Source organism: Lingula anatina, chromosome 4 (assembly GCF_051362555.1).
Source record: "Lingula anatina isolate TDL-2025a chromosome 4, LinAna3.0, whole genome shotgun sequence".
In the NCBI taxonomy this organism is placed as follows: Eukaryota; Metazoa; Brachiopoda; class Lingulata; order Lingulida; family Lingulidae; genus Lingula; species Lingula anatina.
The window spans coordinates 18,693,245-18,707,872 of NC_141770.1; the positions used below are offsets into that span (position 1 = coordinate 18,693,245).

The window sequence follows — 14,628 nt, forward strand, 5'->3', positions numbered from 1 at the left end:
TTTTTCAAATAAAAATGGCTACTTTTAAATTCAGTAACTATGCGCAACAAACATCAAATATCTTATACAAAGGAAATCGAAATGGTTAACCAACTCTGGTTTCAAAGAGTTAAACAACGTAATTTATCTGGCTTAATAAAAGTACCCCCCCCCCCCCCCCCCGAAAAAAAAATTGAGTGTCAAGGCTACCCATAGTTTTAATTTTACTATTACTATGCAACTAATCATTTTGCAAATTGGAGATATGAGTAGTAAAACATTGGCCTACCTAGCTTTATATAGGCCTAATCATTGAAGTAATCCAACACTTTTAATATTTTAATGTGGCTCCTAAGTGACGATACATTTTTTTTACCAAGCGGTTGACATAGAAGGGAGTTTTGACCCGCCGAATTGCCAGAAGGTTGGGTTTTTCCTAAGAACAATTCACAGTGTTAGACAACATCATAACCAAACAGGCACATGGGTAAAATTGCCTGGGTAGGGCCGACCGAAAGAAACCACAACCCGAGGAGAGAGAGAGAGTTTTGATACGCCTTCCTCGCAGAAAACGTTTCATGACTTTTGAGGAACTCGGCTGCAACAATTAACAAGAAATGGACACACCATGTCTCTGAGTATACCGTCAGAAGACGTCGCCACCATCGCCGTTATTTCAGCAGGGTTAATTTCTGTTAGGAGACCGGTGACCACTGCCAGTAATCGTCTACGGAGTCAGATGTACTGGAACTCTGGCATGGACACCAGCCAATAGCTGGGCATTGAGTATACCGTTCGGGTGAAAGCAGGTGAAGCGTTGTCAGAATTTATGGAATCTGGAGAACAGCTGCTAAAAGTACCTTACCAATTGTCTGCCTCTGGTCGACAGGCCCACCCCACCTAAGTAATGAGTAGGATGTTTTGGCTACTTTTGTGCAGGCGAGCTGGCAGTGGTTAACGGGAACCTTAGTACAGGCCCTTGCATCCATGCAAGTACTGGAAAGGAAGCTCTGTCGATAATATCTTTGGGAACTCTGATCATCCATTTCTGTTTCACCATGATACTCCACATATAACCAATGCAACAGAGGGCCGGTTATATGCCAATCAGATCCAGACCCTCTAATTGCAGCTCAATCCCTAGATGAGAATCTCATTAAGAATGTGTAGGATATCCCTGGAAATGGATGGGGCCGTAGCGATAGTCCGAAGGTTCATTGGTCCGAATGTTCACTATAGAACCTTCGGACCAATGAACCCTTGATTAAAAAATCGATGAAAATGTTAGGCCTACCACTTTTCGGACCAGTGAACCTTCGGACCAATGAACCTTCGGACTATCGAGACGCCCCCAAATGGATAACTGACCAAACAAAAATGATTTGATTCTATCTTAATTTGCACAGTATGTGAAAAGCCATCACTGTGCAAACTTTTCAGATTTTTTGACTCCATGCACAGACGCGACAGATGCGTCCTCCAATCCTGACGATTGGAGGACGTATTAGCCTATATGAAATACTAAAATGTGACTTTAATTTTTACTATGGTTAGTTTATCAATTGGTTGTAAAATTTGTAAAATTTCTAGAAGTTTAATAAAGAACATCGGTTCATTACATGCTTTCCTGTATCACTTCACGCATTGCATTAGAGTGACACTTTTTTTGCTCGGGGAGTAAATGTGCGACTGTGTAGATCTGAGAGGGTCCATTTCTCATTGGGATGTAAACATACACGAGCGGACTTCGGTCTCGGTTCGCACAGGACATTTCGACTCTTCGACATTGAAAAATGAATGTACTGAGTGAAACAAAGCATCTTGCAAAAGGTAAACCCATCATATATATATATATATATATATATATATATATATATATATATATTTGAATAACTCTGTGGGTCAGGCCCGTAGCCAGCAATTTCAAAAGGGGGGGGTTCGCTTTCTGAAAAAGTGGACCTTTTTCCATAAAAACTTCATGTACCTAGATCAAATTTTACCCAGAGTGGACCTTTTCCCAGGAAAAAGGGCGGTTCTTTCGAACCCCACCCCCCGGCTACGGGCCTGGGGTTAACTGCTAAAGGTTGCGAAGTCTCTAAGAGTTTTGCTTCGGCATGTTGCTTAATTTCACTTTTCGACTGTTCAGTGCTACAATGTACTCACTCACCTCACGCAGGTATATTTAAGGACTCCACAGTTCACTCTGTGTTACCTCAGTTTTTGGTCGTTCTTTGGGTGGTTTTAAGCAGTGAAGATGGGGTGAAGGTGATTGCTGAGCGTGGAGAGGACTTGGAAGGGAGTTATTATGGGTAGGAGCACGACTGTCGCCTTGATGCATGGGTAAATTAAAGTAGTAAATATATACTTGCCGAATAGTAAAAAGCAGTTGTATTCAAATTATTTGAAAAAGTCATCATTGTATGCTTTCACGCTGCTAATGAAAGCCCTTTGGTATGAACATGCAAAAGGCCAAAGTTTTAATTGCAGAGGGAAAAGTTTTCCAAGGCACAATAGGGCACAGTAACAGCTTGCATTACCGCCCCCCTTCCTTCACCTGACTGTATATCCTTTCACTACTTTTCAGTGTTGTATATATATGTACAGGTTTGGTTGCAACTTTGTGGACTATCAAACATGCTAACAAATGCCATGTAGCTCTGATTTAAAAGAAAGAAAGTATACACCTCTGTAATACACACTTGTCTTTTTTCTCAATTACTATAATAGTAGGCATATATTAAACTGTATACTCAGTATATAAAATGTTATTTATTTAGCAGGCCTACAACCAGGGGTGACATGTGGCTAGGGGGTTCCAAACAACTGCCCTTTTTGCAGGGAAAAGCTACTGTAGGTCTGTCCTTGATCTAGATACACACAAGTTTCATGGTAAAATATCCCTTATTTCAGAAAATACTCTGCCGCTTTAATATTGCTGGCCATGGGCTTGACAAGAGTACTAGATACTAACCTATCATATGTTCAACAATCCACAGAAGAATCCCCTAGTTAAATTTGTACTTCTGTCACAGCAGATAAGGCAGGTCAAAAAGTAATGCTACCATATCCACTGCTAGAAGACCAAGAAGTTACTCATGAACTAAATAAGTGGAGCAAATACCGGTACCAAAGACAAACCACCAGTTCAAGGGAGATGGTGTAATTTGCTGAGCTTGATTATGTGCACATCAGTGTTTCCCCTGGCTTTCAAGCTCTGCGAGGTGGTAGGCAGTCCGCGATCCCAGCAATACTAGGGGGGTCCGGGGGCATGCTCCCCCGGAAAAATTTTTAAATCGAGGTGCAATTTGGTGCATTTTAGGGTATTTAGAACTGATTTTTTTTACATTTTATGTGGCACTGAATTGTCTTGTTTTAGATGTTTTGAGGAGTAAATTCAGTAATGACATAACAAAGGTTTGGACAAAATTTATTTTCCAGTCTGTGCATTCACTCAGTTTAGTCCTTTTCAGTTTATAGAACATACTCTTTCAAAAAAAAAAAAAAAAAAAGTTAATACTTTCAAAAAAAAAAAAAAAAAAAAAGTTAACTACTTTAATACTTACAAGAAACGAGAGAAAGGGCTTACTACATTGAATTATTTTTAAATGGTCAATTGACTTTGCGTGTGGGAGCGCTTCATCCTAATATAAAACTGCCGCAAAAGTTCTCTCTCTTGTCGTTCAGCGCAAAGCGACTCCCGCTACTAGTTATACGTAGTTTGAGATGTAATTTATAATCAACAACTTCAAACACCGTTAAATGAATGCTTCGGAATTAAAGAGATGAAAATCACACTTATCATCAATTTTAGTTCTTCTTTTATTCATTTATATGGTTCTATTCAGTCATGGAAATTCATATTCAATGCATAGGTTTCCACGCGAAATACTGACGTGTTCCAGTTTTACAACGCTACTGCTTTCACAAAACTCACCCGTAAATCCATAGAAAATCTTCTCCAAGTTTATAAATCAACGAAGTCCACTTTATTTGCTCCTTTTTTATCAGTGAATATTCGTAAACTATAAAAACAAACAACAGGCGGTCTGAATTTCGGAACATGAAGTGATAGAGAAAGTGTATTCTTGACACGTGATTAAATGGTGTCAAGAACAGTTGCCTCGTTTCGCTCTGTTTCTTATACTTCAAATAAGGCACAGAACTGCGAAAACGAGGCACTCACAGGGAGATAGTAACTGCTGGTTATTTTTAGGCATACGCGCATGCGTCTTTCCGTTACTACTAAATCAAGTGCTCAGGAGCATGGGATTACGTATGTAAACAGAAAATGCCATATTTGCTCAGAAATAAATATAATTTTCAGTTAGCATGAGTGAAAATATACTTTGTTGTTCCATTTAGTCCAGCGAGGCGGTGCTTTTGACAAATTTCAGCGAGGCGCTTGCAAATATCATCGAGGCGGGCGCCTCGCTCATTTAAGTGCAGGGGAAACACTGCACATTAAGTCAAACATCGTACATTAGACCTTTATATAGCCAAATAAAAACATAAGTAAATAAATAAATAAAATGATTATAGGTAAGATTGATAATTTATGAATAATAATTAAAAATGATAATAAAGAGATAACAAAAACAAAAATAGAGAAAGATTTTTCATGGAAAAATCCAACATTATTGTCAGTTAAGGCAAACCCTATCCAAAGTTATTTTGAAAATAACAATTAATTCTTGAAGATTAATTTAATTCAAAAATAAAATTCCATAATATAAATTAATTGTATTGTATTGTATTGTATTTTGCCTAATTGTTGTAGGTCCATACTCTCAGGGTGTTTTCTAGCTAGTATCACAACTTATGATTATAATAATGATAATAGTACATAGTATTACAATTTCAGGCTCAGCATTACCTCCACTGACTCCAGGAAGACTGAGGCTGTATAGTATGAAATTTTGCCCCTTTGCACAGCGAACAAGACTGGTTCTGGTACATAAGAACATCCCGTAAGGCAAAAAGAATTGTTTAAAGGCATGCAATTTAAACCTTTATATAACACAAAATAAAAATAAAAAATCCTGGCAGTTTCTGCAATTTTTTCTTTGTCACCAAAATATACTACCTTAGACATTAAGAACATTAACATCTTTAATTAAGCCTGTTTTCGAGTTCTAAGTTTTGCTGCCATAAGAGAACTTTGTGTGGCTCAATTGAAAACTGTAACCTTTTTAGACCAATAGTTACTATGTTATACTATTGTAGAAAACCCAGAAGTTTGGTCCAAAAGTTCACAACGACTGAAAAAAAATTAAGAAACAGGGACCCAGTATATTTTGACCCTTACTGAAATTGACCTATACTATACTGATGTGATCATTATTTTGCTTCAGCCATGAAGTGATTAATGTCAACTTGAAGCACAAACCCAAGTGGTTGTTTGAAAAGAATCCAAAAGGACTGGTGCCAATACTGGAGCAAGACAACAGGATTGTGTTCGAGTCTTTGATATGTGATGAATACCTAGAGGACATGTACCCAGAGAAGCCTCTCAGACCCAGTGATCCATATATTAAGGCCAGGCAGAACATTTTGGAAGGTTACTTTGAGCAGGTAAATCAAATACTGGGTAGCGCAGCACTCATGCAGTTGGCTTTGTTATTAATTAGAACCTTCTCTGATCAGTTCTACAGGGTGGTCCATAAATATGATCTATTTTACTTTCCATCTCAGTTTAAATGGGCATACAAAGAGGCTTTAGTTGGAAATGATACACAAAAACAGGGCTTTCAAAACATCAAACACTCCAAATAAACAAGATCTATTTCAAATTCAACATCATACACGCACCCAGTCTGAGAAAAAAAAAAAAAAAGGAACTAGAAATCACATTTACACCCCCACATCTAATGGTGATGATTATATAAGACAAATGATTTTAGACACCATACTTGTGTCATCTCAACAACTATGATATAGCACTCTTCCTCAGTTTGTATGCCCCTTTAAAATACATGTGTAGGTCGTTTGTTTATAGACCACCCTGTATAGTATGTAATGAAGCCTGTACTTCTGATCTCATGGGAGCTACTAGTAACACAGTAGACCAATCCCCCTCTTAGCTCTGGAAGCATAGGTATATAGGTTCAACAAAACATGACAAACTAGAAAAGCACTCAGAGAGCGCAGACCTCTGCCAAGGCAGCAATTTTTGATTATTATTGATTATTGATTGATTATTGATCCGGATCACCACCAAAAACTAATCATCTCTTCCTTGACCCACTTCTGACAGTTCCTGAAAATTTCATCAAAATCGGTCCATAACTTTTTGAGTTATGTTGATGACAGACAAACAGACAAACAAACAAACAGACAGACAAACGGGTGAAAACATAATCTCCTAGGCGGAGGTAATCATTGTAATACTGTCACTGTGTCCTACATGCATCTGTTATTATCATAAGTGAAATTGTCCTCGTCTATTATTTTACATTTGTTTTGAGAAGGGAAGCAAGTTTTTGCCCTTTTGCCCCCTCCCAACACATACCTCCAAAAAAGATATATCTGTATCTGACAGTTAGGCTTCGTTCACATGCAATGTCTATTTTCTAAATTCTATTTTCTATTTGCGGTATGTCTTATGATCACGTTCTGTGCCCTGAATTTCCCGCCGCGTAATTACTGGCAGCGCGAGCCAGTTACTTATAGTAACTTATAGTAACTCACCCGGCTGCCAGTAATTACGCCGCGGGATATTCAGGCCACAGAACGTGATCATAAGACATACCGCAAATAGAAAATAGAATTTAGAAAATAGACATTGCATGTGAACGAAGCCTTAGTGTTTATCACCATTTTCCTGCGACAACTTCAGATGTCTCACATGCCTTTTTTTTTGCCATTCCAGATCTGAGCCTTTACCTTGAAGTCCTGTCACATGCTATATATCTTTTGTATATTTTTACAGGTCCTTCGTAGCCTGTACAGCACTATGTTTACAAGGAACCCCGAGAAGAAACTGAGGGGAAGGGAAAATTTACTGAAATCCCTGGAGATATATGAAACTGAACTGGAGGGGAAATTCTATGGAGGTATAAGTCTGAACTGAGAGTCAAGTTGGTAAATGTGGGCATGAATTGACTTGGTATCACCAATAGCCATGACATGGATTGACTTGTTAGACTTTGTTGTTGGAGCAGTGTAATAGGACTTTACAGAACTCTGAGTTTTGTTGTTTTTTAATAAAAAATGTTTTTGTAACTTTTTTGATATTTTTTCCAATGATTTTGACCAATTTTGACCATTTCTAGGTGATGAAGTTGGCATGCTGGACTTTCACTTGTGGCCATGGATAGAGCGTATCTACACCATATCACACATCACAGGGCTAGAATTTTCTCCGGAAAAATTTCCCAAGATGAATGCTTGGATCCAAAGGATGTACCAAACACCCGCAGTCAAAGCCACAGCTCTGCCAGGAGAGGTACATGCTGCCTTTTTGAAGTCATTAATGGACAGATCCCCTAACTATGAGATAGAGGTACCAGCTTCCCGACTGTGATGAATGAGGCAGATGTCAGCCATAATTGGTTGTATGCAGTGCTCTTTTCCTCCACCTTGCACTGGAAAGACTGTCTACAGAGAGTAGAAATTTAAGTTTAATGCAAGTAAAAAGTCGCATTGTTCACTTTTTACATATTAAATTGTGGGATGCAAAATCATTGCATACAACCTCAACTTGATTTACAACGAGGTGAACTTATCCCAGACTGCAATTTTGTGTAATACAATAGGCATAGGGGCATTGGCTAAATTGCTAAATAAATGGCTGCATTGGAGCTTGCACCAGGTATTTTAAAAATGAAATTGACCAATGGTTTATAAGGCAAAAAGAGATGAACTATGGGCGTGAAAGTCCCCATAAAATGGAGAGTCAGTAACAGAGCATGTTTTCAAAACTTTACTGCTGTGACAGGAATGGTAGTCTTAAAATCGGAAGTACAGGGTCCCATTTTATTAGTACAGGTTAGTATATGGGACGAATGTCACCTGTACAAAGTAATGGGGAACGTGCTATGGTTTTTAGCAGACTACCATTCCTGTGACATTGGCATTTAGCATGGGGCCATTGTTTTAAATGTCACTAAGCACAAAAATCAATGTGGTTATGGTCATTTATACCAACAGAACACCATTATTTAAAAACAACAGTATTATGAAGCCACTGTAGTATTCTGATTTAAGGCAGTTGATTCATGACACCAATTTTTTCCAACAGCATTAATTTAGTAGATAGAAGATAAGTAGGAACAAAGTAGATCATTATTATGAGCAGTCAGGTGGGTCTTAAGAGTTAATACCTAACAGATTAGATAAAAAGAAGTATCTTATAAAACATTAGCTCTGATTTTTAACTAACAATGAATCATTTGGTAAGTGTTTTGAGTGATAATTCATTCCCAATCATGGAGGCCACCTTGATAAAGTTTTTTTTTTTGCCTCTGCCTTAAATTGCAAAAGTTATATTTTATGGAGCTAGACTCTTAGTTGATAAAAAAGTATATAAACCATTATATATAAGACAATGAAAATGAATATTTATTTTGTTTTTAACATAGATTCCTGTCTTACACTTAATGTTGCTATGGTAACCATGTTTTGATGTTATCTAAAGCTGTGATGTAAATTATTTTTTCATGAACCAGATGTTTGAAGGTTATTTTTATATGGAATGCAATCTAACATGTTCATTATATAGAACCTGATGAAATTACGTATCCTCATCTATGTTGCAAAATTTAAATGAATTTAGACTATCTACTTACAAATAAAATTTTTACAATTTGGAAGATTCCATTTATTTTCTAGCCAACAGTCATAATAAAAATTTCACAGCTGTCTTTACACTGTCAGAATTTAAAGCTAAATTACCAAAATAAATAAATAAATAAAATAAAGAAAATTACAGCAACAGAATATCTTCAAAAACTAGTGGAATGTAACAATGGAAACTTTTTATTCACATAAAAAAGTAACAGAAATTTTGTTTTTTCATTTGTACCAGCAGTAACAGAAATTTAATCTACCATCAAAACAAATCTTGAGTTTTAAAACTTTTAATAACATCTATACTTATCATTTGCATAATAGATATGAATGTGAACTAGAAACATTCACTAGCAGTATATGTAGACCATACCATAAGATGAGAAGTGGTCTGAAAATGAGAATGTTTTGTTTTGCCAGCATTCACCCGCAAAGGTGTGTTGGGATGTGGGGAATTACCAGATCTCTATACCGGGGTCTTGTATTATAGCAGTAATGTTAAATAGCATAAGGCCTGAGGAAGGCCAATGTTTTTTCAGCTAACAAAACAAATTTTCCGTTCAAAAGCCTCACTGCTTAAAAAAGTGAATGAATGGTACATTACAATGATATGGGTGAAATTGTAAAAACTGAAAACCCTGAAAACTAGCTTGCAATTTCTCATTGCATTAAGCATGTGGGAAAAAAATGAGAGTGCAAGTCCTGAAATCGGTCACAGTCCTGAAAACTGTAAAATATGCAAGGAGTCATATTTAATCACAAATGAAAACAGTACTTGAAATCAGTAACTATACAATGACCCATTATTAGTTTCTACAGCATGGACTAACACACCAATATGTCATACACTTTACTTGTATTGCTTATATAAAAATATGAAATATTTATTTTTAAAAAATCAGTAAACATGTCAGACCAATTCCACAAGGGGGTTCTTAGTCTTGGTCAAAACCATTGATGTGAATGAATTTGTGCATTTTTTGCCTAAGGTCAAGACCTGAGCATTAAGATGACATTGAAAACACTGGGGTACATAACATGTGTGATGCAGTCTACTTTTGTGGTTCATATCAAGAATTGGTAATACATTCTTGTTCATATTTACAACACCTTTTAAGAGTATTTAACAGTTATAAAAGCATAATTAATACAATGCACACTATACCACGACAGTACTAAACAGTGAAAAAGTTTTTTTTTTCTGAAAATTTTAATGATATCTGCTCATTCACCAAGGTATACCATATTAACCAAGCTGGTTGAGATAATTATGGGTTTCAACACAGTTTTCAAATGTTAAATCTATTTTCACTTTCACCATTGAAATTCACCATTCTGCAATCTTTTTTTATGAGGCAGACACAAAAATATTTAATTTTCGAACTGAAAAAAAGTTTTTTAAATTGTCTTATGTAAATAGGATACGGAGTACCTTGGTGAAGAAAGAAAAAGTGTGAAAATTATCTGGAAAATAATGCACAATGCATGCTTTTGACTGCATTTAGCAGTTGTAGTTATGCATCAAACAAAACCAGCCACTAGCTGACAACAAAATATTCCCATGCATATACATAAAAACCTATGGTCCTCATGTTGGATTCAGCAAAATACCTAAAGATTTCTAAGTGGCCTTCTGAAAAAAGTTTTTGATTTTATTCATCTGTACTTCTGGTTACACTCAACATAACATTGAATGTCAGAAGAAATGCAACAAAACAAGTTAACCACACCAGTCCCTGTGTTCTTATCCCCTCTTCTGCCTCCTGTAAACAACAAATCCGTGACTTTAAAAAGTTGATTTTGATGCTCTCTGCCAAAACTCACCTACGGGGCTGTTTCATTAAAGGACTTTTGATCAGTCAAAAATTATCATAGCAAACACTGTTTTCAAACTTAGTAAACTAAGTCGTATGTCATCAAAAATCTTAAGATCACTTCTCTTAGTCACGACATGAGCCTAGTGAGTTTTACTGTGAACAAATTGTTTGAAAAACTCGTTTGAAAACATCTCTTACACTTATGCTGTAAATCCAACTTACGTAGTCAGATATCCAAGTTTAGCAGTCTAAGCTAAACCTAAAGAATTGAGAGTATATTGAAAAACAGAATCCTTGACACTTCTGTGAGGCATCTTCAAAATTAGCTAACCCATTTCTCATGTAATAGCGTTAATTAGGTTTTGGCAATCAAGCAACAGACAAGGGAGGCCATTTCCATAGCTTTCTGTGACAGGAGTGAAAAATACTGCTTTGATTTTTTTTTCACAATGATGTCAATGGAATGTTTTAACATGTGAAAAATTCAGGAGGATTCAATACTTTTTTCAATAATATAACTATGCTAAATTTTGCCCTTCCAGTCATTCCTTATAACATTTGAATGACTTGTCAGAATATTCAAACATATACCTGTCTTGAAGTTCACTTTCCTTAAAAAGTTAACTCTCATTAAATTCCCTTCTTGTCCCAGAAAAAGTGCTCTAATAAATTCAGGAGTGAAATAAATTCATAAGTAAAACATTTTTCAAACTTCTGAAGCCAAATTTTACATAAAAAGTACTTCTTGGCTTCATTGCATCTTTCACACCATTACCACCTCTTATATCTTCAATGATATTATTAATAATACAGTAATTACTAAATCTTTTCAATGGGGGGAAAATTGTGAATTTTACAGATGTTGTATTTTTTAAGTTGTAATTTCTTAAAATTAGAACATTTCCATTCAGTGGTAGCAAAAAAAAAAAAAACTCTATATGTCTATTCTATGTATTAAAATCACCACAAATGCTATATAGAAATATGAATTTCCTGAATAATGTATCTAAAAGTTTGATCATTTTCGCCCATTTAAAAAGATCAAGCAGTTACTGTACTTACTGATAATTACACATTAATAAAACATTTTAAATGTTCCATTGCTTTCAGATAAAGCATTCAAGTTTTTCATCCACACCCAATCAGATCAGGAGTCTTTAATGTTTCTTATATGTTTTTTTCACATATTAGACTGCTGTGCCAGGAATGTTCGTATTCTATGCAGAAGCTCTTTCTTCACATTATCTGGAACCATTGCTGAAAAATAAAATAAAATAATAAATAAATAATTAAGAAACCAAAGTAAGCAAAACATACCTCAAAAATGGGTTTAAGAGAGTTATAATGCAATTGTCTGAACAGTCTTGGAATAGGGCGTAACTTAGTGATAGGCATAATTTAGTGATTCAAGAAAATTATTGACATATCCATGAAAATTAATTTTCACCTTTTCCTTCCTTAATTATTTTAAAAAGGTCTTATATGCAATATGTCTTAAATAGAATGTCCAATCCAATACAAAGGTTACAGCAATTACAGTCTAGACTGCTTCATAAAAGATTGGCACAAGTTGAAAACACTTGAAATGCCTAGCCACTACAGTTGGCAAAAAATCAAAGACCACGAGAATTTGTTCCACAGACTTATTATCATCATTATTGTTTACTATTAAGAAAAATCAACAGCTTAAGATTCCTTGTGAAACAACTTCATGGCTTAAGTACACTAAGACCAATTCCCATCTTAAGATTCTTAGAAATTGTGCACCTCTTAATAATTCACGAGAGATACAAAAAGACCTGTAACTTACCTCTACCCCTTGGTGTTATTTCAGCAACCAAGTCATCCACAGTGATATGCTCAAGACCTTTCTGTTTGACCACATCTAAACAAAACAAAATAAAAGGAAGAGAAATGATGCCATGCATAAACCCAAACAGCCATATTTCCTTCCTTGTCATAACACAAACAACGATTTTTCTGATCTTTTGCATTATAACATCTTTACGTCATTTAGTATTAAATTTAATAAAACCATGAACTACAAGATGAATAAACCATCCATACCTTTACAATATGCTTTCAACTGATCTCTCCATCCACATTCTATGAGCCTTGTTCGCAGTAATTCTTTTAACCTGTAACATGAAGATTGGCACATGGTCAAACCAAGATTTCCTATGATATTTTGATAATTTTATGTTACCAAAAAGATGGCTGCATATTCAAAAAGGGGCATATTACTGCCAGAAAATTGTTCTTCTTCAGCTAAACATCTAAATCCAAAGCAGTCCACTTAACTTAAGTAAGCAGTCTGTGCCATAAACTTTTCAGCTCTCTGGGTATTTGGGCAACCAGTTTCCCAAAACCTACTAGACTGAATAAAGATCGACTGGTCTGGATATAAAAAATTCAATCCGACTGGACATAATAGTAATGAGTAATACCCATAAGTGTAATTTATTGCACCTTTGAGTAGTTTGTACTTTGTCCCAATAGTGTGACTAACCCTAACCTGTACTAATCATATGGCACCCCAGACTTCCATTCCTGGATCCCAGTGTATTATAGATGCACTAATGATGCAGTTTTCATGCCCTCCCTTAAGCAGTAAAAATATGGTTAGGAGTAAAGGCAGCCTGTATTTTCCTTCAAGTAGAATTAAAGTATATGTTTTTATGCAGTGATTCATATGTTGTTTAGAACTAGTACATTTTTTATATTAGTTTAGATACTACAATGTACATCTAGACTAGTTGTGTATGGAAATCACTCTGTGAAGTACTTGATGTATTTGTATTTGATCATGCTCAGATGCAGGGTGATTGTCAATGAACTTCTGATTCTTATTCCTAGGACTATTATTCCTGTCACACCCTTTGAAACATTGGGCATGTACTGAAAAATGTTATACAGGGGCACAATTAGAAGACTGCTACTGGATCAAAGTAGACTCAATTTTTTTTTGTTATAAACTTAACAGTCATGAGGCTAGGTTAAAAAAAAAACATTTTATTGCAGATCTAGACGAATCTCAAGAACCATCAGAATTAAATTAAAAAACTTGGAATTCTGCGTTTCCGCAGAAAAAGCTCATGAATGTCTGCTATGTACAGCTGTCTTGTGAAACCAATCTCTGGTGACTAATCCCACGATTATTTAAATCATAGCATTCCTTACCTCTCTCTCTCCCCAGTCTCTACCAGTTTCTGGCTAATGGATGCCCGCATCTGTGCATCTTTAAGTCTTCTTTCTTGAAGGCTAAAGCAATGAAAATTTTAGAAATGTTTTAAATCTCAATACTAATATCTGTTACGTTGATCATTATCATATTTCAAAACTGAATTACAATTAACATATGACAATATGAATATAATTATTTGAAACTGTGAAATCATATTTTTGCATCTCAGACGTTGTTTAGATCAAGTAATAATGTTCAGAAGTCGATTTATCTGCTTTCGTTTGTCGTTACCCCCACGCCCGATGGAAAGGATGTGTCCGTTATTTAAACCAAGCATAACAAAATTTTAATTGGTTTTTATGCCAGAAACATAATGGTATATGAAAAATAAAACTAACAGATCGCACTGAAAGGCGTTTGGTCCTTAAATACTTCTTTAAAAGTAAAGAATTTCGTTAAAATTGGAAGCACTTACTCTGCCATGGCTCTGACGTCTCTATATCTCGAAGATGGCGCGGTTTTCAAGATAAACCATCGAAATAATGTATTTGTGGCTTGTTATTCGCAAGAATTCCAGTGTTTGAAGTAACGATAAGAATACTTAGTTGTACTTAATGCAGTGTTCTAAACAATACATATGTAGTGGACGAATAGGAAACAAATTTACTTATCCAATAGCTTGTCATGGAGTCTTCTTTATTAGGTAAAAAAGTCTCGAAATACAGCATCAGCTCGATTCGTTCCTTAAATTGGCGGAAATGTATTTCAATGAAAGCTCTAAATTTGGAAAAAGCAGAAAAGAATACATTGTCCCTCCAATTGTTTACACTTAAAATAACATTTTGATGATTAGATCTGTAT

General features: G+C 35.6%; 2 protein-coding genes across 5 annotated transcripts; one reads left to right on the forward strand and one right to left on the reverse strand.

The window, feature by feature from the left end:
• The first annotated feature begins 1,648 nt into the window (after positions 1 to 1,648).
• On the forward strand, positions 1,649 to 8,789 carry LOC106162221 (glutathione S-transferase omega-1). Of its 4 annotated transcripts, none has more exons than XM_013539419.2 (5): positions 1,649 to 1,809; positions 4,841 to 4,946; positions 5,331 to 5,550; positions 6,908 to 7,031; positions 7,251 to 8,789. In XM_013539419.2, exons 1-5 carry the CDS (start codon positions 1,773 to 1,775, stop codon positions 7,499 to 7,501), a joined length of 738 nt encoding a protein of 245 aa, XP_013394873.2. In that variant the 5' UTR covers positions 1,649 to 1,772; the 3' UTR covers positions 7,502 to 8,789. The 4 variants fall into 4 exon arrangements, with proteins under 4 accessions (XP_013394873.2, XP_086868296.1, XP_086868295.1 ...); XM_087012170.1 differs by lacking the exon at positions 1,649 to 1,809 and adding an exon at positions 2,095 to 2,319; XM_087012169.1 differs by lacking the exon at positions 1,649 to 1,809 and adding an exon at positions 2,095 to 2,288.
• A 150-nt stretch (positions 8,790 to 8,939) lies between these two features.
• LOC106162222 (transcription and mRNA export factor ENY2) lies at positions 8,940 to 14,427 on the reverse strand. Its single transcript, XM_013539422.3, has 5 exons — positions 14,243 to 14,427; positions 13,764 to 13,844; positions 12,651 to 12,721; positions 12,394 to 12,468; positions 8,940 to 11,840 (listed from the first exon to the last, which is right to left on the reverse strand). Exons 1-5 carry the CDS (start codon positions 14,248 to 14,250, stop codon positions 11,764 to 11,766), a joined length of 312 nt encoding a protein of 103 aa, XP_013394876.1. The 5' UTR covers positions 14,251 to 14,427; the 3' UTR covers positions 8,940 to 11,763.
• Positions 14,428 to 14,628: the final 201 nt, after the last annotated feature.

Coding starts and splice junctions, on each gene's coding strand:
- LOC106162221 (XM_013539419.2), top strand. CDS start 1,773: ATGAATGTACTGAGTGAAACAAAGCATCTTGCAAAAG. Junction 5,551..6,907: donor TGGAAGGTTACTTTGAGCAG/GTAAATCAAATA, acceptor ATATTTTTACAG/GTCCTTCGTAGCCTGTACAG. Junction 7,032..7,250: donor GGAGGGGAAATTCTATGGAG/GTATAAGTCTGA, acceptor GACCATTTCTAG/GTGATGAAGTTGGCATGCTG.
- LOC106162222 (XM_013539422.3), bottom strand. Junction 12,722..13,763: donor GAGACTGGGGAGAGAGAGAG/GTAAGGAATGCT, acceptor TTCATGTTACAG/GTTAAAAGAATTACTGCGAA. Junction 12,469..12,650: donor GTTGAAAGCATATTGTAAAG/GTATGGATGGTT, acceptor TGTTTTGTTTAG/ATGTGGTCAAACAGAAAGGT.